Consider the following 27,899-nt stretch of genomic DNA (forward strand, 5'->3'; position numbering starts at 1 on the left):
TTCTTTTTTTTTCTAGAGTAATTTTTTTTCCTTTTTCTTTTTTCTTCTCATACCAAAAAAGGGTGGTAAAGCACTTTTACATTACAAGGGTTTACAAATGTACAATTATACAGTCAGAAGTATGTGGTCACTACTAGGATACATTATAGATACAGATTCAACATCAAAAACCAGAAAAACTACAAAGTTTTATATATATATTTATATATATATGCAAAGGTCTACACCAAGTATACACGTTATATTTATAGAAGCAAGACCAGAAAACGAATCTCCCATGCTAAATGATCTGTCTGCTGGTTAAGCCGATGGCGTGTGTGGATCTGTCTATGATTCGGTGACGTCGGACAAATTAAATACTCCATCTCATAGTGGTAAATATCTTCACTGGGGCGAGGCGGAGGAGGACGGGGGGAACCGGGATTGTGTGCAGCAGTAGCAAAAAAAAAAAAAAATTGAAATGATTTAAGTTCATCAGAAACAACAACAAAAAAAGTGGGGTTTAACAGGAAAAAAGCAAGAAGAGTAGATTAGGTAACGCCTCTTTATCTCCACCCCTCTCGGTCTGCGCTGCGTCCCCCCCTTCAGCTGGTTGGGACTCGAAGGGGGAGGGGTGACGGAAAAAAAAAAAATCTAAGGCCGCCTGATGTCTTCAGAGGCTGGAGGGGGTTGTCTTCTGAAGGATCTGACAAGGGGCAGCTGAGGCGGAGCAACAGCTGGATGAAGGTGGGAGCCGAGAGGTGGGGCGAGGCGGGGGTGGACATGATTTCGGGTTTGGTGTGGAGGAAGGAAGGCGGCTCTCACATGATGCCGTTAGGAGGACCACAGATCGGGCCGAGGTCGACGCCGTTCTTCATGTAGTACTTCTCCAGCTTGGCGAGGATGTGTTTGCCGTACGTGTACTTCCTCAGGGTCTGGATGTGGGGCCGGATCTGGGCGGACAGGGAGAGACACGCCCGTTAGTCACACCGGGTTTCCACCGCGAAACAATTCAGTACAGTAAGGAGGTCAGACTCTGGTGGACAAACCAGGACCTGCAGCAAAGAAACCGGCTTTTCTGGTTTGTTCCTTTATGTCAGACCAAAAAACGGTGGTAAAGTTTTATGAAAATAAAACTGAGAATTCGCCAGCTGCGATTAAACCACCTTTAGAACGAAACATCAGCAAGCTGAAGCTAACAATCCGTAAACATTGGGAGATATCTGTAAATTCAGAAGAAAAAAAAAAAATCACAAAATGTTGATGCTGAAATTAGTTCAGGGATGCTTCCTGTTCTAATTTTTACCACATTTAAATGCAAAATGCATCATTTGCACACATTTAAAAATGTAAAATTAGAAATAGAACGAGGAATGAAAATAAGAAATAAATGTTTTATACAACCGTTGAAGGAAGGCTTTAGAGGACATATATCAGAAATACTTCTGGCTAAATGAGACACACACACACACACACACACACACACACACAAACACACCCTTTCACCAACCTTATGCATGACGATTTTGCGCTGTGTGGGTTCGGCCACGTCGATCATCTTCTGCACCACGTAGTTGGCGTACTGGTCCTTCATCATGGTGTATAAGGCACTGTGGGGACCCTCAGTCAGGCTGCACACCTCGTCTATCAGCAGCGCACGTTCTGCCCGAGACGCGTGGGTCACACACTTCTCTACCACGTTGCTGAGGGAAACAAGAGTGACAGGGCGACCCGTCGGGATGAGAATTACGACTCGAGAGATGAGTTTGTCTTCAAATTGGCCAATAGAAGAAAAAAAATGACAAGAATAGGCTGGGGATATTTGTTTAATTCAGTATTTTCACATGAACTCTTTTAGCAGAGAAGCACAAAGAAGGTGAATTCTTCAACAAACGTGTGCACTTATTTTTAAAACCACAGCTCCTCCTTCCACTTAACTTTCCGTGACTATGCCTGGATATAGAATTCAATAAACTATTAAATGTTTAAAATCATACAAGAAGAAATTATGACTAATGACTAAAAAGCATTTCTCCATTAAAATCTCTTTAAAGAATGTTCTTATTTATTATTGTAATACTCTGAAAGACCAGATTTAAGGTTTTCCTCTGTAAGCCGTAAAAATAAACTTACTTTTGTGTTTTAATCTTCTAATTTATCATCCTGTACACGCATGCTGAGTTCGTGCCAAAGGAAGCATCCAGTCATGTGCAGACACACACTAACACTAAAAGCCACTGACTCAACGTGCTACTTGTGCTGCAGAGGACCGATGTTTGACTCAGAGTAACAGGCCCCAGCAGAGCAACATAACACCCTGCAGGCCAAATAATAATGATAAAAAAAAAACCTCACAAACACACTGGTGAAAAGAGAACTAATTTTCAGGTGTGGCTGCCATTATAGAGAGAGGGAGAAGGAATGAAGGAACAGAGGGAGGGAGGGAGGGAGGGAGGGAGGGAGGGAGGGAGGGAGGGAGGGAGGGAGGGAGGGAGGGAGGGAGGGAGGGAGGGAGGGAGGAAGGGAGGAAGGAAGGAAGGAAGGAAGGAAGGAAGGAAGGAAGGAAGGAAGGAAGGAAGGAAGGAAGGAAGGAAGGAAGGGAGAGAGAGAGAGAGAGAGGGAGGGATGGAGGGGAGGAGGGAGGGAGGAAGGAAGGAAGTAAGGAAGGAAGGAAGGAAGGAAGGAAGGAAGGGAGAGAGAGAGAGAGAGAGAGAGGGAGGGAGGGAGGGAGGGAGGGAGGGAGGGAGGGAGGAAGGAAGGAAGGAAGGAAGGAAGGAAGGAAGGAAGGAAGGAAGGAAGGAAGGAAGAACAGGAGGGAGGGAGGGAGGGAAGGAAGAAAGAAATCAAGAAATCAAGAAAGAAAGAAAGAAAGGAAGAAAAAAAAACCTCCTGGAATAATGTGCAGAAAACATGCTGGGAGTGGAATTTACCTGGCAAACTTGTGCTGGCTGAGTCCCAGGACGTTGCCTCTTATTTCAGCCACGATCTTGCTCTTATCCTCGGCCCGGCCGTGCTCCAGAACGTGCTGGATGACGTAGTTCCCGTACTGGTCCTGAATCAAACCAAAAACCGCAAATCCTTTCAACCAAAATGCGAGGAGGACAGCTGGTGGGTCCGACGTCACATCGGATGCTGCCAGGTTCTGAAAATCCGGAGGCTCAGAGCGAGGAGAGGAGTCACCCTGAACAGCGTTTGCTGTTTGTATGTGTGTGTGTGTGTGTGTGTTTTACCTGAACTAGCTGCTCTGTGTGCTGATGGAGCTCCTCCAGTATAGGCAGCGTCTGTTCGGGAAGGCAGTGTTCGAGAATACGCTGGATGACTCGGCAGCCATATGGGTGAGTAGAGAGGGCGAAGACCTGCGACGGGAGTAATTATTCACCGTTAGTCACTTCCAGTGCACACACGCACACACACACACGATAAGGCTGAGGTGAGTGAGCGCCGCACTAATGTTCTCTTTCTAAAAATATTTTCACGTGGTGCAGAAAGGAGCTGCAGCAACAGATTTATCCGAGTCTGTTCCTTCACATACCGAGCCCAGCCCTGCACAGGGGAAGGTGAAAGCAAATTCCTTCGCCGCTTCCAGCTACGTAAACAAATCTCAGCCACCAAGCAGAAACTATGCAGTTACACAACACACACATGTACAAGAGACATCGCACACGCACACGCACACACACACACACACATCAGTGACATTTACTGTCACGACCGGAAGCTTTTATATAAACTCAACCAGTTCCTGATCATCTTCTGCAGCATGTAGTTGGCATACTGGTCCAAAAGTATTCACCGCTCTGAGATTTATGCACATTTTGACAGGTTGCAGCTATAGACTGTCATAGATATAATTGGGAACAAAAGTGACACATGGTTGAGTCTGTCACAATAACCAATTAACCTAATAATTGCCTGATAAATTGATTTCCTTTATGATAATTAATATATTTTAAGGGCAATTTTGTTTTAAGACTTCATGATGTTTTTTATTAATGGTTCCGGTTGTGTGTGGTTGTTTATTTTATTTTTAATTTTATTTTATTTATTGCTTTTGGTCATTGTTTATTTTTTTTTTTGGGTTATTTAAAATGTCTTCCAGTTTCAGTGTTTAGTGTTCTTTACAAAATTTAGGTTTATTGATCCTTGAGAGGGAGAATATATTTATAGTTAATTATCAATATATTTATGAAAATGCTCTCAAAACAACAACATTATATTTTATCGCAATAATTTCTGGGACAATTTAATGCATCAGCGAGCATCTGTAAGCAAAAGTCAAATGTTCAAGCCTTGCCACAATTACCTCACATTCATCTTTTTTGGCTATTTCTTCCTTACACTCCTCTGTAAACTTTAGACTTAAAGTTTACTCCCACCTGAGCTGCAGGTTCCTGCATCACTAACAGTTACTGTCGGCCTCTTCGCTGCATCTCTGATTAATTATATCCTTGCTTGTAAGTTTTGGTGGATGGAAACATCTTGGTAGATTGTATTTTGGGATAATGTTCTATAAGCTTCTCTAACTTTGCCCCTGTTCTCTTAATCTTCTCCAATAAGGCTCAAATGAACAGAGCAGCTGCGTCTACTCTGAGATTTAATCACGTACCGTGGTTCCTATTTCCAAATTAAGCGACTTCTCAAGTCAGTTTTATTTAAGGGTCGCAGGAAATCCAACAGTTTGTAATAAAACAGCAATTAACGTCTCGATGTTTGTTTTGACAGACAATAAGACAGCAACATCGAATGTGTGTGTGTGTGTGTGTGTGTGTGTGTGTGTGTGTGTGTTTGGATGTCAGCCAAACCCCGGCAGACTGTAGCGACTGAACGAGGAAGGACTTTGAGGCGGAGCGCAGCAGGGACCCACCTGTCCCTTAAAGGCTTCGATGATGAAGTGCAGCGCGTGAGGCTGGACGCATTCGATGCACTTCTGCACGACGTGGTTCCCGTTCTGGTCCTTCACGCACTTCAGCACGTGGCCGTCCAGCTCGCGCACCATGTCGCTCTGCGGGGGGGGGGGGGGGGGGCAGGGAAGAGTGAGGCAGAATGTGAGGGGAGGGACGTGTAATTGTTTGTAATCAAATATTTCCTGGAGGCATTTCGCAAACTCTCTCAGTGTGGCTCAGTGCCCAACAAATAACCCTGGACTTTTAACACATGCCCTACTGGGAAATCTATTGGGGTCCATTAAGGGAAGATTGATAGTTGCTTCCCCCCACCCCTCCTCACACACACACTTTTCTAAAAAAAAAAAAAAAAAAAAAAGGATGTACATTGAGCAAATGTACATCCTGCCTGGACTTATTTATCTTCCTACCTGCAGTTCTGCATTTGCATATAAACAGAGCCATTATTTGTGTGAATGCAGGGAGCCTGCTGTTCCACCAACAAGAACCCCACGCTGAAGATGAAACGCGCTTTCAAAGCGAGAGGCGCACCTCTTCATCGTTTTAACAGATCCATGAAGAACCCTCGCAACTTTACGGCCGCGTTGCGAAGCGGCCGGCGCGGGGGACGATGGGTGCCTCTGGCGCATCAGGAAGTTAATCATTATCCCCGTTTCAGTGGAATGCGGTGAGGCGAGCGGGACTGCACTTACGATGACCTGCTGCTCCGAGGGGATGAACTCCAGGGCTTTCTGGATGACCCTGCAGCCGTACATCTGCAGGGCCAGAGACAGAACGTGACCCCGGATTCTTTCGGCCAGAGCCAGCTTCTGGTCCAGGCTCCCGAACTGAAACGAAAACAAAGCCGTGACTTTTCTCGGTCGCAAACAAGGTTCAAGGTTCGTTCACTTTTACCACAGCAAAAGAAGCGTTTTCAAATAGGGCTAAAAAGATGAATCGGTTTGAACTGATTGTTGAAACTCAAAGCGACTTAGCCGTTTGATTAAATCAAAAAAGCCAATTTGCAGGAAAAACAACACGCTGTACAAAAATAGATACATTTTGCATTTGCAGCTACCAAGAACTCCTCAATTGTCAGAATAATCGATAGATTGCTAGTAAACAAAAATATGACATTTTTTTTACGTCTCACAAATCAAACAAAAAAAAATCTAAATTTTAATAACCGACTTATGAAATATAAAACCACTTTTTAGTTACACAGAGCAATAAATCGTTGAGCAGTTTGTGTTAATTTAACTGACGTTCCTGTTCAAATGAAATCCTTAAACAGTTTAAATTATTATCACTCGACTTTCTGAAAAGAGTCTTTTCTCATAAAAGCTGATTACAACTTCATTACAAAGATGTGCAGATAGAATATAAAGCACTTTCAAGGACTTTATACAGAAATCAAGTACTTTCCAGACTTTGGAAACACCTTATTGAAGCAGTTTCAAACATTTCAAGCACCCTTCACCCCGAGTGAAGAACTGAAGGAGTCTGATTCTCACACCAACTCAATCTGCATACCTCAAAGAACTTCTGGATGACGTAGTTTCCAAACACATCCACCATGAGCTGATAGGCTGCCTGCAGGATCTCGCTGAAGACGAGCTGGCGCTCGGCTGAACTGGCTCGCTCCAATTTTAACTGGATAAACCTTTAAAAGTGTGTGTGGGGGAGGGGGGGAGAAGGAAATGAACACAGATGTACTTGTTGTCTTCCTCAATATTTAATTCTCCATTTGCCTTCGGAAGATGGAAAAAGACAGATGTCTGAAAATCCACCCGGCGCATCGAGAGGGATTTAACAAAAGTTTGCTTGGCAGCGAAAACAAATAAACCGGCAGAGCAATAAAGTGAGACAGAAACGGCTCCTATATCTTTAACCTGAGGGAGCAGCCAGACAATATGAGATGAATTTCAGAGTGGAGAGAGAGAGAGAGCGCATAAAAAAGGGAGATGAAGCAGCCGAGCAGCAGGCTGGGAGGTGAAATGATGGATGCCAGGCAAGGATGGACAAACAGACAGCGATCCTGAGGAGAGGAACGGCTCTGGAATGAGAGACCTGGACGCTCTGGGTTATAAATAGTTCATCTCAGTAGAAAGCTCTGCCTCGCTGGCTAAAACCGACCCTGAAACGAGGAGGGTGGTTTCCACGGCAACAAATTATAAACAACTCTCAGACTGGAACAGAGTGGACACCAGATAATTCAGTTGTATGACGGCATAAACTGAAACGTGTCCACCGGTGTTGCAGTCTTGTTCGTTTCGACTCGGTTGTAAACGAGTCGTTTAAAAGAACAGAGCATTTTAGGTTAGCTACACCTTCTCGGTTTAACCAGTTGGTCAGGAAATGAATGTTTTATACCAGATCAAAGCTCTCAGAGTTCATTTCTATCTGCAGTCCCCGACACTCTAAACTCTCAGCGGCGTGTTTTTTCAAATATAGACGTAAAAAGGGTACATTTCGTTAAGAAAGTTGATGCTAAAAGCGTCTATTTATAAAAAATTTAAGTGTTAAAATATGCTGTTCGAATGCGCTTGCTTGTTTTGAAAAACAAACAATAAATGTCTCCCAGAGTTTTGTATTTATTTTAATTCTGTGTCAAAGGGTAAACGCTGCGCAAAAGTTAGAACGGATATTCAGTTATAATTTTATTTCTTAAAATCTGTTTTCATTTTCACTGCATTCATTTAAAACTGATCACAGAATCAGCTTTTGCCAATGTTTTGGGACGTCAATTTCAGTCTGTGAGACCTGCAACAGCAGCTGCCTTTTCTCCAAGGAATAAACAGAGACTTAGTGGCTGGTATAAATATTTGTAATCAGAATAAATTCAATGCTTTTTCTTTTTTTTTTTTTGTTATTGTGACTCACAGGGTGCAGTGATTCCCTCAGATTAGGACCGAGGCGTTTAAACGGCGAGTACCTGCTGCCGTGCTGGTCCTGGCTGAACTCCATGATGTGCCCGGCGATGTCTCGGAGCTGCAGGTTAGGGTAGCGGTTGTTCCTGAAGTCCTCCAGCAGGCGGCTCCTGCCCGAAGGCATCACGTCCGACATGCCGTAGCGTAGCCGTGACGACGGGAACAGCTGGCTGCTGGGCGAGAAGAGGGAGGAGCCGGAGCTGGCTGCGCTGCGGTACTTGGCCTCCGCTCCCGGAGCCGCCGAGATGAAGCGGCCGCTGCCGTTAGTCAGGCCTCCTGTGGGCCAGAACGCAGTCGAGGTCGTCACGGTTTCAACGACAGGCTCCATGCAAGCTGGGAAATTGTTATTGAATATCTACAGGAATGTAAAAAATCTTCCATGAACACAAGAAAAGAAAGCGTACGTAAACAAACGGCTCTTAGATAGAATGAACTTTCAACTGTATATGCAGCAAGATTTTGGATAAAATTCAATTCTTTCATCTAATTTTATTGCTGTGATAGACGTTGTATCATAACAATTAAAACTGAGCTCTGCAGCACTGAAACAGGGCAGTGGGTGGCAGCACAACCTTAAACATGCCTTGACTGGGGAAGAAGAATCTTCATAAAAAGAGGATTTCCAGATAAGAACGCTAACAAAACACACCAAAAGTCTCTCATACCGCCCTGCTGATGAAGCCGGTTCATCTGCAGGTTAACTGTACTCTCCCTTACTGTACAAACATTTATGTGACTACATTGGACCGTGTACACATATCTGAATTTATATGTAAACATTCAGAAACATCTGTGCCACATGTTTAAGGTTTGGCTCATGCTTGGAAATGAGTCATACCCAAAACATGGGCCTATTTACTTCCTGCAAAACATGACCTTTAATGCTGCTAAACGGCTGCTGCGCAGCAGCGGCGAAGGCTTGAGAAATGATGAAGTTAGGTAATCAATCAGGGTGATAATTAAACCATAATGAAGCTGTCAGTTCGGCTGGCATTTCACCAGAGTGTAGATGACTGAGTTCTGTTTTAATTTGTCAGACGTCGATCAGGAAAAAAAAAAAAAAAAAAAAAAAACACGAGACCAAAATGAGTCTCAGTTGCGAGGAGCTCCTAACATCACTGAAGAAAAGACGGCCATGTTTTCATTAGTTGGGTTCGGAAGAGGGTGTTAGCCGAGCAACGGATCATTTAGAGGCTCGCTTTTCAAAGGCACGTACCGAGATTGAGGTTGGACGAGGAGCTGTGATTGGACAGCGAGGGCGGGGGCGTGAGGGAGTGGGACGGCCCCTGGTTGGGGAGCGGCATGCCCACCGGGCCGGGGGATGGGCTGAAGCCCAGGGTGCCGTTGTAGAAGCCCCCGTGACCGATGGGAGTGAGACTGGATGGGGTGCGCTTGTACAGCTCGCTGTTGCCCGTCAGGGAGTCCCGCCTGGAGCCACTGCCACCACTGGAGTTGGCCACTAGAGGGAGACAATATCTGCCGTTACCATCATCAATCAGTTGTGTGGTTTGTTCACAGCTGCAAGGGAAGTAAGCCAGGCAGAGTTAATGTAATAACTCAAGCAATTACATTTACTTGAGATACTTTATTTGGAAAATAAATAAATAAATAAAAATTTAAGGAGTATTTCTACTTTTACTTGAGTAATGTTATTGTAAAGTATTGCTACTCTTACTTGAGTAAAATTTCAGGATTCTCTACCCACTAAATAAAAAACCATCATGTTTTAACCAAAAATTCACCAGACACAGACATGCAGTTTTTGTTAGTTTCAAAAGTTGTTTTTATCAAAAAAAAAAACAACCCTGATTTTAAAAAATGTTCTTTTGCTTGATTTTGTTACCAATATGAATTATTGTCATTTTCATCCTTAAAATACCCAAATTTCCACCTCACTTTATATTTTGTTCCATCCGATGATGTAACTTGTAAATATTAAATGGTTGATAATTCGATCCGTTACTCTGTACTTGAGTAGACTTTTTACCAAATACTTTTTCACTCTTACTTGATTAATTTCTTGGATGGCCACTTTTACTTTTACCCGAGTAAAAACATGTTGAAGTAGTGATACTCCAACTTGAGTGCAATTGTTGGCTACCTCTGAATCTTGGACACTCCTGTGTGACCTGTGACACTTACATCTCCTTACAACACATTAAAATATGTTCATTAGGAGAACTGGTCTACATTTTTTTTGACTTCTGATAGCTTTATCTTCATTTCATATTGCGTAATTAAAATTTAAACAAAAACTGGAAATATAAAACATCAATGAAATGAAACAAAAGGTGTCCAGTCCTTCCTCTCAGCTTGCCTACATTTTTTAAATCAAAATAGCAACGTGTAGCTTTTTAAGGATCTCTTCAGATAATAGAAACAAGATCTGGAATGGATGTAATATTGAGCCATGTGTTTTCTATTTCTAAAAATAACCCCATTCTGTTGCATAAGTGTGCACACCTCTTGAACTTTTCCGCATTTATCACACTACAACCACTTTGGTTTTAAATTTAAGATTTTATGTTACAGAGCAACACAAAGCAATGCATGAAAAGAGAATAATACAGTTTTCATCATATTTTATTCACATATAAAATGTTTGAAAGTGCATTTTTGCATTCATTCCTACCATTCAGTGCCATATATTTGCAGCTCTGACTGAATGTTTTGGTTTTTCCTGCAGGAAAGTCAGGATTTTTTGCACCATAAAACAGATTTTTTTTTTTCCAGGATTGTGTCCTTATCTAGTAAGGAAAAGCATTCCCACAGCACAATGCTGCCAACAACATGCTAGGAAGGATAAGAAATTTTAGCTATTTTGTGCAGACCAGAATGCTTTCTTGTGTTTGTTTGCTGCATTTTCTACAGTTTTAAAGTTTAAACTGAATTCCTGATGGCTCCTATGCTGAGTTTAACTTGAAAACAACAAAACGTTATTTACTAATTGGACAACTTTCGAAAACAATTGGTAGCCAGGAGGATTTTATTTAGGAACGTAAAGGTCGTTACATAAATGTTTGTCTCACTTTTCCCGTTTTGCATGTGGGGGGAAAAAAAACAACAACTTGAAAACCAGGAACATTTTCCCCTTCAACCTAAATTATTCACTACTTTGTGTTATTTTGTTGTTGTTGTTTTTTTCAGAAGAACTTAAAATACGATGACGTTTGTGGCAGAATGTGGAAAAAGGTTCAAAGTGCGGCAATACATGTGGAAGACTCCGGAAATGTGGACAACTTATCCTTACCTGCGGTGCCAAAACCTCCCAGCGTGGCTCCCAGAGAGGCGCCGAGCGAGGAAGAGGCGGGCTGGCTGAAGCCCAGCGAGGCCGACCCGGGTCCCGGCTGGGCTGAGCCCTGTGAGAACAGAGAGGAGCTCTGGGAGGAAGAGCTGAGGGACGTGGAGCCGTAGAAGGAGCTTCCTCCCAGCGCGCCGCCAGGGCCGCCCTGCTGCTGAGGCTGCTGGGACGTCATGGCACGAAACGGGCCGTTCGCTCCGCCGCCCAAACCGCCATTGGCACCTCCGGCTGAAGCTGCTGCAGCTGCGACTGGAAGAGAAGCGACGCAGGGTAGATGAAGCAGGGATTTAACGATAAGTTGAAAGCTTATTTGTGTACTCAGGAGGTTCATTTGTGTGGCTGGTGCATCAAAACACAAACCAAATCTTGTTGTGACTGAGCAGAACTGACTGATGGGGGGGGGAAAAACATCTACTAACGCACCAGAAGATAAAATCTCATAATCCCCTAATTGCAACCTCAGGTTGAGTTTGACGTTGAAGACGTGTTTACGATCATAAAGGGCGATCTGTTGCTCTGTGTTTGAGCTCGTTTTCACGCGCTTACCTGCTTGTGCTGCAGAGGGGGAGATGATGACGGAGGCAGGAGCCATGAGGCGGACCGGTCCGCTCCTGGCTCCGGTGTTGACCACCAGCGCCCCCGTCTGGTCGTAGTAGGCCGCCGGCGCCAGGACCGGGTATCCTGAGAAATGAGAGAACAGACCCATGGCTCAATTCGTTACATGAAGTGGAAGAACGTCTCGTTTGAATGTCCCTAATCGCTGCATTTGCATAACAGTACTGTAAGGGCGAATACATTTGCAGAGACTCGTTTCCATAGCAATGAAAGCCGTTTGAGAAATGCTGTACTAACCGGGGACGCCTGCCGCTAACCCCTGCCCGAAGGCAAGCGCCGAGTTTACCGCTGCCGCGGCAACCAGCTGATCGTTCTGCTGACCCTGCTGACCCTGGCTGGGGGTCAACGGACGCTGGCTTCCTCCAGCTCGCATCACCTTCACAAGAATCACATATAAAATGTTATTTACCAGAAAACAACTTAGATCAGGACTCAAGAAGTAAATAAAATGCTAAAAGCTCAGACAAGCTACATGTGTTCACTTTAAAAATCCGTAAATGTGTATAAAATGGAAATATGTTGACAAGTATAAATCTGTAAGTTAGATAGTTGAGGGAGAATGGAGCTGGAACAGAAAAAAAATATTTAAAGATGTATTTTATTGTGTTAAAATTAAAAATTTCCAACTCTTGAAGCATTTTAATCACTAAACAGGAGCTGTGAGAGAATCTCTTGCAGCCGGGTGAATTTTTTTCTCTGCCAGGTAGAAAAACTGACCTGCTGCTGGTTCTGCTGACCCTGTCCTGCCGCCTGCTGATTGGCCGAATTGTTGGCTGCAGCAGCCTGCTGCTGGAAGAGGTTGGCAGGATAGACCCCCCAGGGGGTCACACCGTAGTACTGGGGAGGCATCACCGCAGGACCTGCAGGAAACGCGAGAGCGGAGAGGTTAGCGGCGACTCTGCTTATGAAGCTGAACAAAGAGAGATTAAAAACAAACATTTAGCACTAAAGCGATTCTTGGTTAAAGATTCGGTGCGGCGAGCCGCGTCTGACCGAGAGTAGCTGCTGCTGCCAGTCCTGCTGCGTAGGGGTCCGTCCCTGGAGGAGCGGCGCTGATGATGTAAGGATTGGGTACGAACGCTGGGGCGAGACCTAAAACGGGAAAAAGAAACGGTGAGAATGAAGCGGTCTGGACTTTAAATAAATCGGCACCAGCCAGCAAAAATCTTACTGGTACATCCCTAGATTGATTTGACCGTTGATGCAAATATATTCATCCCAATCCATGTTTTGCAACTCAAAGTGTTCGGCACAATGTTCAAGCTTCATGTATACGGAGGTCATTAAGCTAGCGCAAAGTAATAAAACACAGTTGGAAGCAAAGGCTGAAGAATTCAAATGAGTTTTGCTAAATTTATTAGGATAACATCACATTCTCCCAGGAGGTGAAACTGATTGGTCACTTGAACTTTGTATTTGCATTTATTTTGCACATGCAAAATGTCAGAAAAAGAAAAAGAACAAAAAAAATAAAACATTAGTCAAACACAAAAAGTTTCAAATCCAGTTCGAAGAGGAGTAGGAAGACAAAGCTTATTAAATTCTATCCCCAACTGCAAGGTCTACTAAATATCTCACTTTATAAATATCTACATATATATATATATATATATATATATATATAATTTTTACTCAATGTCACAATTTCTACTCTTTCAAAATCTGTACATTTATTATATTAATGTCCCGTAAGATATCCAAAACCTTTTCTTATTTTATATGATTTATTACATATAAACAAATTGGTTTCGCCTCATCTTAGCTTTGCAAAAAAAAAGTAGAATATATGAATGATTTTAAGAATAACTGTAAAACAGAGTTCTTAAATAGTTTTTATCTTTGTTCTTTTTTTAAGAAAACTCCCAACCTTTTCACCAAGCGTTACGCCATCAACGTTTTATAACTGTGCAGACGACGTTGGAACATTTTCACCAAAGACGAGCTGAACACAGCGTGACATTGTTGTGCATCTGCCGCTTGGTGCCAACACATCGTCAAACTGGAAAAGCCAGAATGTTTCTTGTCGCACTGAATTCTGCCAGGCGAGGCGCCATCTAGATTACTATCAGCATGTGTCTGGAAAAGTAAGAGTAGGTGATTATTGTGAGAAACGGATATGAAAAGTGGTGAGTCGAGCTGAAACGCTACCGAATCGATATTTGAGTGGCAGAGGACTTCCTATTCCTCAAGCTTTCAGATAACACCAGTCGCTAAAGAGCTCTGGAGGAGCGCCCTCTGCTTTTAAATCGTTTGTGTGACAGCATTTTGGGAACTTGTTGGAAAAAAACTAAAACAGCGGAATGACAGACAAAACACAAAGCAATGTGAGAGCAGCACAACTAGCCGCTAATGATGAGTAAGTTGCCGTCTGCTTCTTGGAGTATTGCCACTGTGTTAAAGCGATAGGTCACGGTTTTATTCAGATCGGACTGGCTGTTAGACCTGTGTAGCTCAAATACGTTTTTATATTAACTGAACATTCATCTTCCTTATACATGTGATTGTTTCGGCGATAGTAAAGTATTTAAAAGGTGAAGCAGTATTCTATTTAAGAGAATCTCCATTGATTTAAGTGTCTTTAAAAAAAGAATTGGAGGTCTTGGATAATCTGATTTATTTCTTTTATATAAACACTGTTAAAAAAAAATAGTGCAGCTTCAGTGTGGACAGGTGAAATGAGACTTACCGATGTGAGGCTGCTGCGCAGCTGCCAGCGCGTACTGTTGCTGCTGAGCGGCCGTTAACTGCTGCACAGCCAGAGCGTTGTTTCTCTGAAAAAGCTGAGAACACATCGTCGCAGTTTAACATCAACGGAGACGCCTGGAGAAGCCATCGTGCTCTCTCCGCCTGCAGCCGTTACCTGCTGCTGGTTGGTGTAGTCAAACAGGCCCACGGTGGGCCCAGAGTCCATGGGCATCTGAGAGTTGTAGTCGAACTGAAGCGGCTCCATCACCGACTCCATGGGGTCCATGGTGACGCCTCCTTGGTCCACGCCTGAGAAGTCATCAGGGGGTTTGGGGCCTCCACCGCCTCCTAGCGGAGTCAAGCCTTCGGGCCCGACCCCTCCCGGACCCCCCAGCAGGTCGCCCTCGGGGCCGGGCGGAGGCATGTTGCCAGGGGGACGACTGCGGGGACGAGAGGACGCCACCAGGTTAGTTTTCACGTCTGACTAGCGAGCGCTGCTCTAAACGAGACCGATCGCAGCGCCTCTCACCCGAACTCCTTCACGTCGACGTCCAGGCCGTTCTGGACGGGCAGCCCGTTTGGGTTGATCACGTCATTGATGACGTCGCTTTCACTTTCCGCCAACTCTTTCAGCTTCTCTCCCTCGAACACCGTCTTCGGCTTCTCCCTCTTCTCTTCCTCCACCTCTCCGTCTCGCTGTCCCTGCGTCGTGGGACGCGAACGGGAAAAATGATAAACACGACACAGAACATCCACGCAAGATTTGGAAGAGCGTTTAGGTAAGTAAGCTGAAGGGCTCACATATGGTCCTTTTCTGAGGCAGGGGTCCAGCTTGTCAGCCGGGGAGGACGACAGGACGTACTCCACCATGCTCACCCCAAGGCCGCCGCTTTCAGAGCGCGGCGACATCACCGATCCCACCCCGACTTCGCCCCCGCCATGGAAGCCCTGCCCCGGCCGACGGGACACCATGATGGGCTGAGACACGGAGTGATCTGCAGCGTAAGGGACAGAGACGCAGGATTAATGCAAGGCTGTCACGATAACTTCTGCTGGATGATGACGGGTTTCTTCAAACGGCGGCTTTTCAGCGCTATTAAAGGAGAGCGTCTCTTCAACAACCGTTGTCCATCTCTTTATTGCACTCATTTTAATCGATCGTGAAATTAATTGGTTTGCTTATTGCGACATGCTCAACGGGACGCAGCAGGAAACGCGCTTCCATAGCGCTCCGACCGCTTCCCAAGGGATTCCAAACACAGACGGCGCGAGTCAGAGAAGCACTTTTAATCATGTGCTTTTATTAGGACATAGAATCGTTTTAAATAGAAATTATACTGGAATTTCAGAAGGTATACGCATGATTTTTTTTTTTTTTTCCCCTTTCTGTTTTCAAAACATTGAACATCCTGTAAAATATCATCAGAGGACTTCCAAAAATGCGCCCAGCCTCATGTTAAAACCTGCAGAAACATCTATGGTGAGGATGTTTTCTGGTGTGGCGCCACAGAGCTTCAAAGAAAGCAGAAAAATCTTTAGTCATGTCTACAGAAATAACTACTCTGAGCTGAAGTGAGGCAGCAGGATTTAGCTTGATTTCACTTTGATGTCATCTTTTGATTCAGACAGGGATCTAAAAATAAAACCCTGTCAGAGGTGGTTTCTGGGTATTAAGGAACCGTCTTTAGAGACAGTTCCTCTGCTGTCATTTCCATGGTTTTGTTCTTCACTGTACCAAAAAAAAAAAAAACAACGCTTATTACCTGAGGCACCCCACGCACTGTCCCTCCACTGTTCCAAGAAGATCCCTTTCAGTCCGTCCTTCCCAGAGTCATCTGCTTCCCAGAATTTCTTCCCAGTTAGGAGCTGCTGTGGGCACACAGGGGGAAAAAAAGGGTTACATAGAGTCAAAAATAAAGGAACATTTGAGCAGAAAAGTAAAAAAAGAAAAAAAGCCCACGATATTACAATTTTGATTGTAAAAAGAGGGTAAAGTCTGCCTGAAGGGCTGTAGGAGTCAAAGAAATCCAGGTAGATCTTCCAGGATTTTCCACATTATGGGAAAAATGACTTTTTTTAAAACCGGTATTTTGGTTTTGGGATCTTACCAGCAGCCTAGATATATTCTGTCATTAAATCTTTGCTACATTTCAGCTACATGAGGAAAGACTTTTTTTTTTTTTGAGAAACTCTGTGACCTGTACATGTGAAACGAAAGGAGAACAAACGTTGTGTTTGTAGACGATAAAAGTGCTTTTTACAGTTTACAACATTTTAAACAACAAATGATAGAAAAAAAATTCATCCTGATAGAAACACTTCAAATTTATGAATGACTTTTATCTTATTGACTTTTACTTTTAAGATTTTAAGTTTGACTGGGCGTGTAAATCACGAGTCACAATTCTGTTTCGAGAATCTTTCCGAAAACAAAAGGTGCACAGACAGTTTGGGACTGTCTGAAGAAACCTGGACCTGACTTACCTCTCCCATCGCTCGTCCTTCTAGAGCCAGAGCCTGGAAGTCCTGATTCAGCTCATACATGGACCGCACCTGAGCGTCAAAACAACGAATAAATTTTAAAAATACAGAGTCATAAAGACAACGAAGATGTGTACTTCCCAATGAGCTTTGGGCAGAGTTACTCTCTGCCCAAAGCATGAACTCATATGAAAAGTTCTGGGTTTGTTTGCAGCTCCCTTCTGCCACACTGAACGTTGATTTTGCTTTGTCTGGAGAATCATGAAGTGCTTCTGAGAGATGAGACCATTTAGGAGACAAATTGCATTCCTAAAAACAACTTTCTTCTTCTTGTTTTTGGCTGGCTATTGTGACCTTTTTCCATTTTTCTGGCAGTAGGTAGACAGGAAGGGAGCAGAGAGAAGAGGAGGAAGACAACCATGACGAAGACTACAGCCTCTACCGACTGCGCCACGCGTTGTCCCCCCCCCCCCCAAAAAAAAGCAACTTTCTCCTGATGCAATTATCCAGGCAAGCAACAGATGCCACGTAAACACTTTTGGGTCGGTAAACTAGTAGTTCAATAATGTTCCTCAAGTCATTTTGTTGTGAAACCAGAGAAGTGGTTGGTCTGTTTTCCGGCTGTTTGAAGCACACATTAAAACACTGCCTGTTGCTGTGCACTGCTGGTCAGCTAGACACACAAAAAAAAGACAAATTCAATCAAATATGTACACACCTGACTGTCATGGATGTTGTCTCCAGTGGGCCAGCGGTGTTTGCCGGGCTGCTCGCCATGCTGCCGCTGGAAGAAATAATCTACCATGGCATCATCCTGGGAACGTCCAGCGCCCGCCACACCCTTCGGTTAAAACACCGACAGAGATCGTTACCGCCATATTGTGATGAAATTGGCAGAAATCAGAGCTTCTGTGAGGACAAACGTGTGGAATATGACTCCAGAGAAAATAAGTGAAGCAAAATTGAAATCCAAAATTCTCTATAACTATGGGACAAGAGGACAAAAAATATTTACGGCTCAATAACCAGGTCAGGTTTTCATCAATTACAAAACACACATTTCATTGTGTAAACTTTGTGCTCACTGAGTGCAACAAATGTCGACCCTGGATGATTCCTTTATCTAGGCAGAAATTTTTGAAAATGACACAAAGGAGGAGTTAAAATTTTATTTCCACTTATGCATCAAAACATACGACCTTAACCTTCCTCTGATTTACTGGAGCTAAAATAAAGAACAGGAAACGGTTTCATTGCGTTTCACAGGCCGAAAAATTTTGACTTTTTGGTTTTGATGCGTTTTATAAACAACCTGTCCCCCAGATCTCTCATTACTTGACCTGCCGATAATCAGTCGGGGTCAACCGAGGCAAAATTAATCCACAGAGAGACATTTTCTGGACTTGCATCATCCGACCAGGGCCGCATGTTGACGCGTAAGAGTTTGATGCATTCTAACAGAAAGGAGTACTTTGTCCAAAGAACAGGAAAGATGACTTCTCCGCTTACTCATTCTGAGAGTAAACACTGAATTCCCCTGAAAAACATGTCTGCCACCACAAGTGGTCAAACAGCTCTGGAAACAGATGGACTTAATCATCCTCCTGCACACAAAGAATGTTATTAAAATTTGACTTACAGTGACAGCTGTTTAATGATATTTTTAAGAAAAAAGTAGGTTCCTTCTTATGAGATAAACTAAAAATGTTAAACCAGATCAAACAAGGCATTTAGCGCAGTACTGACGCAACAAGAGTCAGATCTGGTAACCACTTCTCAGGTCGTCAACTGCAAAAGTTATTTTTAACATTTTGTTGTTTTTACTATACATTTTTGGCATGTTGATTGTCCTGTCTGACAACCAGTCACTATGGTTGTCAGAGCAACTAAACTGTGTTGCTTACACAGCAGCGCCTCAACCAACCCGAGGGAAACAACTAAATGTTTATAATCTATGAATTACTTTCCCCATTTGTGAAGTAATACCAACACAGTTTCCACAGCTCACTATTTAGACGGTGAAGAATATTAACTACACTTTTAGTACTTTTTCTACAAACTGACTGTGAAAAAGTCTGTAAAAGATGTTTTTATTTAACTGCTGATTGCTCTACAGAAGATGCAAGTGGTTTGTAAAGATAAGACGCATCTTAAAATGACAGACGCACAAACCGGATTAGGTTTACAAAAAAAAAAAAAAAACAAGAAGTGAAGCACATTTGTTGCAATATAATTTTTCAGTTCCATTAGAGAAAACCTTAATGTATTTGATTTGTAATCTAGTGAGGTATAATTCATTTTCAGGTTTAGTAATCATGAAAACCTGCATCTATTGCTAAATCTTACTGCTTGATGAAGAACCTGTAATGCTGTGGGAACGTTTTCCCTCTCAAGTGTCCAAGAAACCTTGCTTGAGCATTCGGCTTCACGAACACTCAAAGAACACAATTAATTGCATGATAAATTAAAATGACCTTGATAACTTCCATTCTGATTATTAATAATTTGTTTTCTTTATGGTTACATTTTTATTCTTCCATGCGGGTCTCGACTGCTTCGAAAAACAGCCTAAACATAAAAAAAAAAAAAAAAAAAAAAAACAGCTTCTCTGGATAATTAGCTATTTTAAAAACTTCCCGAATGTTGAGTCAAATTGATGCGCACTACGCTGTTACCTACCAACCCCAGCGAGCCCAACCCATCACCTAGCAACCCCAGAAGAGCTCCAGCACATTTGGCTGCTGGAAAAGACGAATTGTCTTGATGTTGTCTTAACCTTTCAGAAACCACTTGCTGAGTCATTGTTGGTTGTGCAGGAGGCTCTACTATTGCTTTTCAAAGATGTACGGCTGTATAATTGTGCATCTGTTTTCAGCCATTTTCACCTGCGAGTGTAAACGTTGAGTTGGTGGGCGTGGTCGGCAGCAACAGCAGCTTATTTGGGTTTAAAGTGACAAGAGGTCCTAAACCAGCTTATTCTAATCGCTCATTAGTCTCATTTTAGATGATTTTGTGCAAAACATGTGAAGAGCATGTTTTGTTTAGCCCATAGACCTATCCTAACCTGTTCAGGGAAGCATGATAGGTCACCTTTAAGTCCTGAACTGGACTCTGAATAAATATGTAAATGCACAAGGAAGTAAATAAGCTCAACGTTCCGGCTTTCTTTTTGTCAATGTCAATGTCAAATTTATTTATATAGCACTTTACAACAAGTATAAAACTGCACCAAAGTGCTGTACAAAAACAACAACACAAATGACAAAACAGAACACAAAACAATACGTCAATTAAATGCCAAAGAGTAAAAATGAGTTTTAAGAAGCGATTTAAAATGATCCAGGCTGTGGGCAGATCTAATCTGGAAAGGCAAGTTATTCCATAAAACAGGAGCAGCAACAGAGAAAGCTCGATCTCCTTTCCTCTTAAGTCGAGTTCGAGGAACTGTAAGTAATAACTGATTATTTGATCGTAAAGTTCTGGACACAGACTGGAAATTTAAAAGGTCCCGAAGATAAGGGGGGGCTAACCCATTTAAAACTTTAAAAGTTAACAAAAGAATCTTAAAATCTATTCGATAAAAGACAGGCAGCCAGTGTAAAGATGCCAGAGTTGGCCTTATATGGTCATGCTTCCTGGTTCCTGTGAGAAGCCGTGCTGCTGAATTCTGGATCATTTGAAGTCGCTGAATCTGCGATTTTTCCATCCCTCTACATAAAGAGTTGCAGTAATCCAGACGAGTTGTTATGAAGGCATGGATAAGTCCCTCAAAGTCCTTAAAACAGAAGTAAGATTTAACTTTTGCTAAAAGCCAAAGGTGGTAAAAACTCGATTTAACGACAGAACTAACTTGTTTATCTAGCTTTAAAGAGCTGTCAAAAATGAAACCAAGATTCCTAGCAGAGGTCTGATAAGACCGAGCTAAAGAACCAAGAATCTGATCTGGATTTGTAGTTTGAAGTTTCTGACCAAATAATAGAACTTGAGTTTTGCTTTCATTGAGGTGAAGAAAGTTTTTTTCCATCCATAATTTAACTTCAGCTAAACAGTTCAGCAACAGCTGAAGAGAATCATTTGTACCATTTTGCAATTTAAGGGGAAAATAAATCTGGATGTCATCTGCAAAGCAATGAAAGGAAATATTAAATTTTTGGAAAATCTTACCAAGAGGCAGTAAATACAAGATAAACAAAATGGGCCCTAAAATTGACCCTTGGGGAACACCATACTTTAAAGGTATGGTGTTCAGATGCATCAGATGCATAAACAGATGCATCCATTGATTTATGAATGAGCCCAAAGTAAAGAGGAATCAGAGTGGTGGGTATTACCTGCTGACTGGGGGGTGTGGCCTGAGGGGTCTGTCCAGTTGGGGGGGCATGTCCTCCGCTACTCAGCACCACAGGCATGCTGGGAGATGTACTTCTAAGGTGGGGGCTGAATGAATCCTGCCAGAGCACTGCTTTCCTCTTCAACACACACACACTGCTCATTCCACCACAGCCTGTTCAGACAGACAGAAACACACACACACACACACACACACACACACACACACACACACACACACACACACACACACACACACACACACACGTTAGAAGACGACTTTTGCCTACTGGTTCAATAGGTTGTAGAAACACATGTTTGATCCGTCCAGACAAGTTTAAGATGATTCCTACTGACTTATAGGCTGCTATAAAGGCCAAACAGGAAATTCAGAGCAGCTGGAAAAAAAAACATAACAAAATAAAAAAAAAAGTTGTAGTATCTCAACCCAAAGTGAAATTATTAAAATTTAATTTAGTAATTTTGTATTTCATTACAGAATCTGAGATTAAAGACAGTTTATCAATACATGTCTATATATTTTCAATCAATATCACTTTAAAACAAATGTCTTATATAGTATAGAAATACTGGCAAAGCTCTTTACAATGCAGAATGGCATTTCCGACCTCAGATCAATAATCATAAACAGACTATGAATGGGAATTACAGATGCCGGTCCACAGGAGTCGACTAATTTTGTACCTGCATTTGAAAGCTGCATTCATAAATTCAGGGAAAAGCAGTTTTCTGTGCTTCACTGGTCAAAAATGACTGCATGGCAGGTTGTATTAAAACAAACAGCACAGAGGAAAGAAGCTCATTATACTACGGTGTTACAGTGTTAAAACTGCACTTTTTTAAAAATCTTCAATTAGTCAGACCACAACTGAAAATCACACAGATTTGCAATATGATGCTGGCAACATTTTTATTTGTCGTCGGTCAATACGAGTCTGGTTCCAGCTCTTAATGAGGCTTGTTCGCTTCTTCAGGGCCAGAGCCAGAGCTGGAATTGCATGAAAAATAAATAAATAAATAAATAAATCTAAGTGTGGGGTACTTTCAGCTCCACAAATTTTAGGTTTGGCTTGAAAGCGCTGTTTCAAAGATAGAATAGTCAGCTGGAAAGACATATCAGCAATTTGACAAGTTTAGTTATATAAAGGGGTGTAGAGTAGTTCGGTATTAATTCTGTGAACCGTACTCCAAATTATTTGCGCATTATTAGTTATTTGTGAAAAATCACAGACTTTTCAGTTACAGGCTGACGTGTACAAAGCAGCCAATCAAAAACAATACACATCTCAATAGACACGTGATCAATATCGATAGGTAATACGTCCAATAGAATGTTGGATAATTTAACTGAACTCTGAGCCAGAATCGCACAGCATTCTGGGAGATGTAGGCAGAGGAAAAGGCTTTAGCTGCTCAACCTCTCAAGGTGGCATCAACTAACTCTAGCTCGCTCTTTGGTTACCTAGCAACAACCTGTTGAGTAAGTTGCGCAGCAGCAGTATAAGGTTTCACCACCGTGCCTCATAACTGCTTAAAAATAAAAACAGCACAGAGTGAAAACTGTGATTAAAAAAAGGAAAGCTTACGTCACTAGTTTGGAGGTATTTAAGTATCTCAGGGTTTCCCCTGGTGTATTATTAAGCCTGGCGGGCCACCAAGCTTTACTTGTGCCCCCGCCAGGCTAAGTATTGTTTATTTATTTTAGTGGGGGAGGGGAGGGGTTATGTATGCATTTTTAAATAAATTTATATTTTAAGTTTGTCATCATTTGTTTTTAGCTTAGTTTTGATATTGCTGAAATTGTTTGTGTGGTATTGTATTTTGCTATGCTTTTTCACAATGTTTGCAAGATGCTATAACTGTTGAAGCGGTTGATTTGAATTTTGTGTTTAATTTAATTTTGTTTTGTCTTTTTGCAATGTCTGTAAACGACAATTTAACTGTAACGTTTGGTGTGGACCCCAGGAAGAATTGAGGATCCTTACATACACAAATATCGGCATTGGTAATGAAAAAAGTGGATCGGTGCATCCCTACAAATCAACAGTGACGTTTCTCCAATAAAACAGTGCAGGCTTTACCAGGTGGACATTTTCATGGATGCAGTCGTTGTTCACTTACAGTTTACACTCAATAAAACAATGTGCCAGTGCTGGACAATAAAACTATTTCAATAATTTATCAATAAAACGGGTAAATCCCGGTGGATTGAGAATAACAGCCTTGTTTACCATTTTCACATATGAATGCATCACAAATCTCAAAGTGTTTGTTAAAGACTCTCTCTGTGTGCAACGTAATTTACAGTCTGGGTTGGTCAGGCCGAGTTATTTTGATTAGAAGGTGGAGAGGATTAAATACGGCTGAGGTGACTTAAACGGTCAAATTCTTGTTTGGTTTAGTTTAGATTGGAAGCTACAAATCAGATAAAACCCGATGATGTACATCAGGACTGGAACATGAACAGCAGCAATAATAGAAACAATATTACAGCTTGACAACACCATAAATAGAAGATGCCCTGGGGGTTTTAGTTGGAAACAAGTCCACACAGAGAAGTAAAGGAATAAATTAACGTTTAAAGAGACTGATGGGTTTTTTTTTTTTTAAATCCACTTTATACCATCTACAAGTGGGGAAGGGAAAAAATGTTTTCCATACAAGATTAATTCTTTGAAATGTGGCCCAATGATTGCAAATGAAAGAATAATATGATAATGAAAAGTTTACGTACATAAAACTGAGAACTTTGTTTACTATCATAATCACTGTGTGACCAACATCATTTTTCCAGACCAGAGGAAGATTTTGGCAAATGTGAACCAGTTTAGCCAAGCCCTGTAAAATCCCTTTTTTTTTTTTTTTTTTTTTGAGATGCGGTTTTCATTTAAATGTCAAATTTGCTGTTAATTTATGATTTAGGATTTGTCCACAAAAATAGATTATACTGAGGCGGGAACAAAATGAAGAAATAAACTGATTTTATTGGCTCCAGATACGCGGTTGATTTAAAAGGTGTTTGCATAAAAGCACTGCCAAAATAATTTTACTAGTACATCTGCACAATCATGAGAGGCAGAGGGGGACCACTCTGGACAATGATTCTACCACTAACGCAAACATCGGCTTTGGCAGTCATGCAGGGCTTTAGGAGCCCAGATGCAACAATAATCACTTAGCATCTGGGTCAGAAAAAAAGAGCAGATGTAGAAAGTAAAGTCTCTATATAAAAAGAAAACCGTCCCCAAAACCAAACTGGCTGTGATACCACTGGCAGGAACATTTTCTGAAAAAAAAATGGAAGTGAGAGAGTCCGCAGTCCCACTCTTCTTTACAGGACGGTTTAAATCCATCCACAAAGAGGGTTTAATGTCCTGTAACAGTACCTCAGTGAATTTTAAGTCCAAACTTTGACTAGGCCACTCCAAAACCTTCCTGTTTGGAGCCATTAAGAGGTGAACTTGAGTGGTTTGGATCATTGCCCTGTTTTATTCCAGAAAAGCTAACACCAAAATGTTTCACTCTTGTCTCAGCAGCTGGCAGAATAATTTCCAAAAGGGTCTTGGAGGGCTCAAGATGTTTATTGGAGACATGTTTTTCTTTGGCCTTTGAACATTTCAACATATTTCGTCTACACTTTGACCAATAACTTGCGTTCAAAACAAATAAATTAGCGGTCAAGTCACAGGTTTTGCACAGAAGTCCAGCTATTATCAAAGTTAGCTTAACGTTAGCGTCACAGGATAGTGAAATCAAATGATTAAAGGGATCAACCTGATATTAAAGATTAATTATAGCCACAAGATGACAAAAACTCATTTTAAAAAGGTCACAGTAGGTACCTAATCCCTTTACTACATCTAATCTAAAGCTCATGACTTAAGACAACAGACTGAGTCGACAGTTATACAATTATTTGTAATATTCCAGCAATTATTTGCTTCATGCACAATCTGCCCTAAGTCACTGATTAGTGTTCTGGTTTCTGGTCCTCATAGTGCTATATAGCTGAAATGCTTTAGTTATGAAACTAATCCAAAGAACAGTTTGTGGTGAGAAACAGCTGGAGATCAATATTTACCAACCATTTCAGATATTTTGTTTTTAGTGCCATCACAAAAGTAATCATGTGTCAGACTACAATGCTTTTTTTTTGTCATTTGTTAAAAAAAACTACTTTTCTTTTGCAAGATATGGAGCCAAACTAGTGGCTGTCATCCTCAAAAGGTCAGAGGTGGCCCGGTTACTTAATCAGGGGAAAGAGTGAAGGCCGTGTGGCGATTAAATGCGGTTTTAAAGCTGAAGAAACACGCGGGGGTTACGGTTGCGGATTCAGTGATGTGCGCTTTTCGGATTTTGTTACGTTATATCCACAAAATGTAATGGATTTTAGTTGAATTTTTACGTGATTGACCGACACAAAGTAGTAGGTAACTGAAGTAGTAGGAAAAATGGCGCCTGATTTTCAAATAACTTGGACAATTTACCTCGGCGATGCTAAGAATATTGGTAAATATGGTGATTAGTGTTTGTGTTTGACATCGCTATGACGATTTAGTTGAGATGTGCTCCACAGCCTTAGTGGGGATGTATTTTTTCAGCAAGTACAAGGAAAGTGGTGAGAGGGCAGATGGGAAGACGGGTGCATCTAAACGCAGTATAGACAATAAAACCTGGAAGAGGCAAAGGTTCACCTTCCATGAACCTAAACATACAGCTGGAGTTGCAACGCAGTGGATTAGATCAAACCCAGACTCAAATTCAATCCAAAATTTGTGATAAGATTGGAAAATTCATCTTCACAGAGACTCTCCACTCTGACTGAGCTGGAGGTATTTTTGAGTGGGATAGTGGTCTAACATTTTTAAGCTGGTCCAAACACACCCCCGGAAAACTGCCTGTAAATAATAAAACTGTAAATAATATTTTGTTATCGCAAGCGAAGAGCTGCCAGAACCGCAGCAAATGTTCGATAATTATTTAAGTGCCAAGCGTCCAGGCTGTCTGTGATTATGTGTTTATTCTAAGTGATGTCAATATCGCGTATTGCTCGTTTCCCTAATATCGCTTAGCCCCTACTGTACAAGAAAGATACACCCACTCGCAATTTTTAAGTGCATGTTTTGGGTCAACTTCACAGTTACGCACTACTTTGTGTCGGTTTAACATATAAAATCCCAATAAAATATTACAAAAGTTGATCTTTAAGCTGTAACAAAATGTGAAAAAGATAAAGCAGTATGGCTACTCTTGCAAGGTGCTGTACAGGTCATGACACCATTAGCGGTGTCTAGCAGTGGGAGCATAATTTGTGTTTTACAACCTCTCCTTATCCAACAGGCTCTAATCTCACATTAGTGTCCCTGCAGGCCAAGAAGGAGTGACAAGCAGTCCTTTTTAAACTCATCCATATATAGTAATTATCTTTGTGCGCGCCTGTCTGACACTTTAGGTCCTCTAAACACACATAGCTTGGACAACTAAAACCACCTTGAAACATATAGCCCCAAACCATCCGGCTAAACACCCCCAGCAGCTAAAAACAAACCAGCCTGCCAACTGGTCATTCACAAACCGAGTGCAGCCTTTGTTTTCCTGTTGCACTCTTCATTCAGCAACAAGGAAATGCTAGCTCTTCATTCCAGTTCTCTAAACACCCGGAAATCCAGCGCACACTGCTCGGTGTGCTCTCAGTTCACCTCGGCACCCGGAAACGGGCAGAGTCTCCCACAGTCTAGCGGGGTTAAACATTCAATAACCGGGCTCAATCCACCGCATTCCGGGCACAGACAGGGGTGTGACAATCCCAACCTGCGGCTAACAACAGATGCTGTTTGGTGCCTCCACACACAGGCCACCCCGGCACACACACACGAACCAAACAGAAACCGTAGATGCAGGCTGAAAAAGCTTCACGCTTTCCAGGGTTTCTTTTCGTGCACTGGCCTTCGCTCACGTCGGTTATCCGTGAGTTACGGAGGGTTCGCTGCCCGTGTCTACCAACAATAACACGGCCTCCCGTTACAAGCTCCAACCGGTTGCAAACACGGGCTTCTAGCGATGATTTTAACAGCCTCGGTAACCTCACGGCTTCATATTTCTGTTATAGATACAACACCCGAGGGGTTTTACGTGTCTGGCGACCCGGTTGTCTGGGTAGGTAAAGCTGACGCGGATGCTAACAAAGGCCCGAAAACTGTCTGGAGCGGAAGACCGACACAAGGGGAGGAAGGAGCCAGGCAGCAGAAAGGTGCACTGCCTCTCCAGCTTCACAAAACCCTCTTATTTCACAACTTCCTGGCCCACTAAAGCTGCAATATCTGCATCGGGGCGTCGATAACTAAAGTCTGGAGAAACATAGGAGAGAGTCAAGCCGATACCTACCGGCGGAGAGGGTGGATGGTCGCGGATTTCGGCCCCAGTTTCTCTCTGACACCCCGGGCTTTCACTCCGACAACATGGCGGTTCGACGGAGGACCAGGCAGCAGCGCCGCATGACGGGAAAGGATGAGAGGGAGCGTACGGTTCATTGCGCCTGTATGGCAAGCCATAGCGATATCTAATCAAACCGAACTTACAAAATTGTACTTTAGATATAAATGATACTTTTGTGGGTTAAAGTGCATGACTAATATCCTCAACAAATGGAAAAAAAATAATTAAACATTAGCACCA

General features: G+C 42.4%; 1 protein-coding gene across 1 annotated transcript; it reads right to left on the reverse strand.

Annotated features, from left to right (window-relative positions):
* On the reverse strand, window positions 1-27,856 carry pum1 (pumilio RNA-binding family member 1). The gene is made up of 23 exons (XM_088010217.1): window positions 27,609-27,856; window positions 21,206-21,378; window positions 17,593-17,715; window positions 16,878-16,946; window positions 16,157-16,262; window positions 15,195-15,388; window positions 14,923-15,095; window positions 14,569-14,833; window positions 14,395-14,488; window positions 12,702-12,800; window positions 12,426-12,568; window positions 11,946-12,084; window positions 11,640-11,774; window positions 11,043-11,342; window positions 9,009-9,251; window positions 7,798-8,068; window positions 6,396-6,525; window positions 5,576-5,710; window positions 4,844-4,981; window positions 3,210-3,335; window positions 2,910-3,031; window positions 1,490-1,682; window positions 1-932 (listed from the first exon to the last, which is right to left on the reverse strand). The coding sequence occupies exons 2-23, from the start codon at window positions 21,365-21,367 to the stop codon at window positions 801-803; spliced, it is 3,492 nt and encodes a 1,163-aa protein (XP_087866343.1). The 5' UTR covers window positions 21,368-21,378; window positions 27,609-27,856; the 3' UTR covers window positions 1-800.
* Between the last annotated feature and the right edge of the window lie 43 nt (window positions 27,857-27,899).

This window comes from Poecilia mexicana, unplaced genomic scaffold (assembly GCF_051168715.1).
Source record: "Poecilia mexicana isolate PSO_F unplaced genomic scaffold, ASM5116871v1 scaffold_11, whole genome shotgun sequence".
NCBI lineage: Eukaryota > Metazoa > Chordata > Actinopteri > Cyprinodontiformes > Poeciliidae > Poecilia > Poecilia mexicana.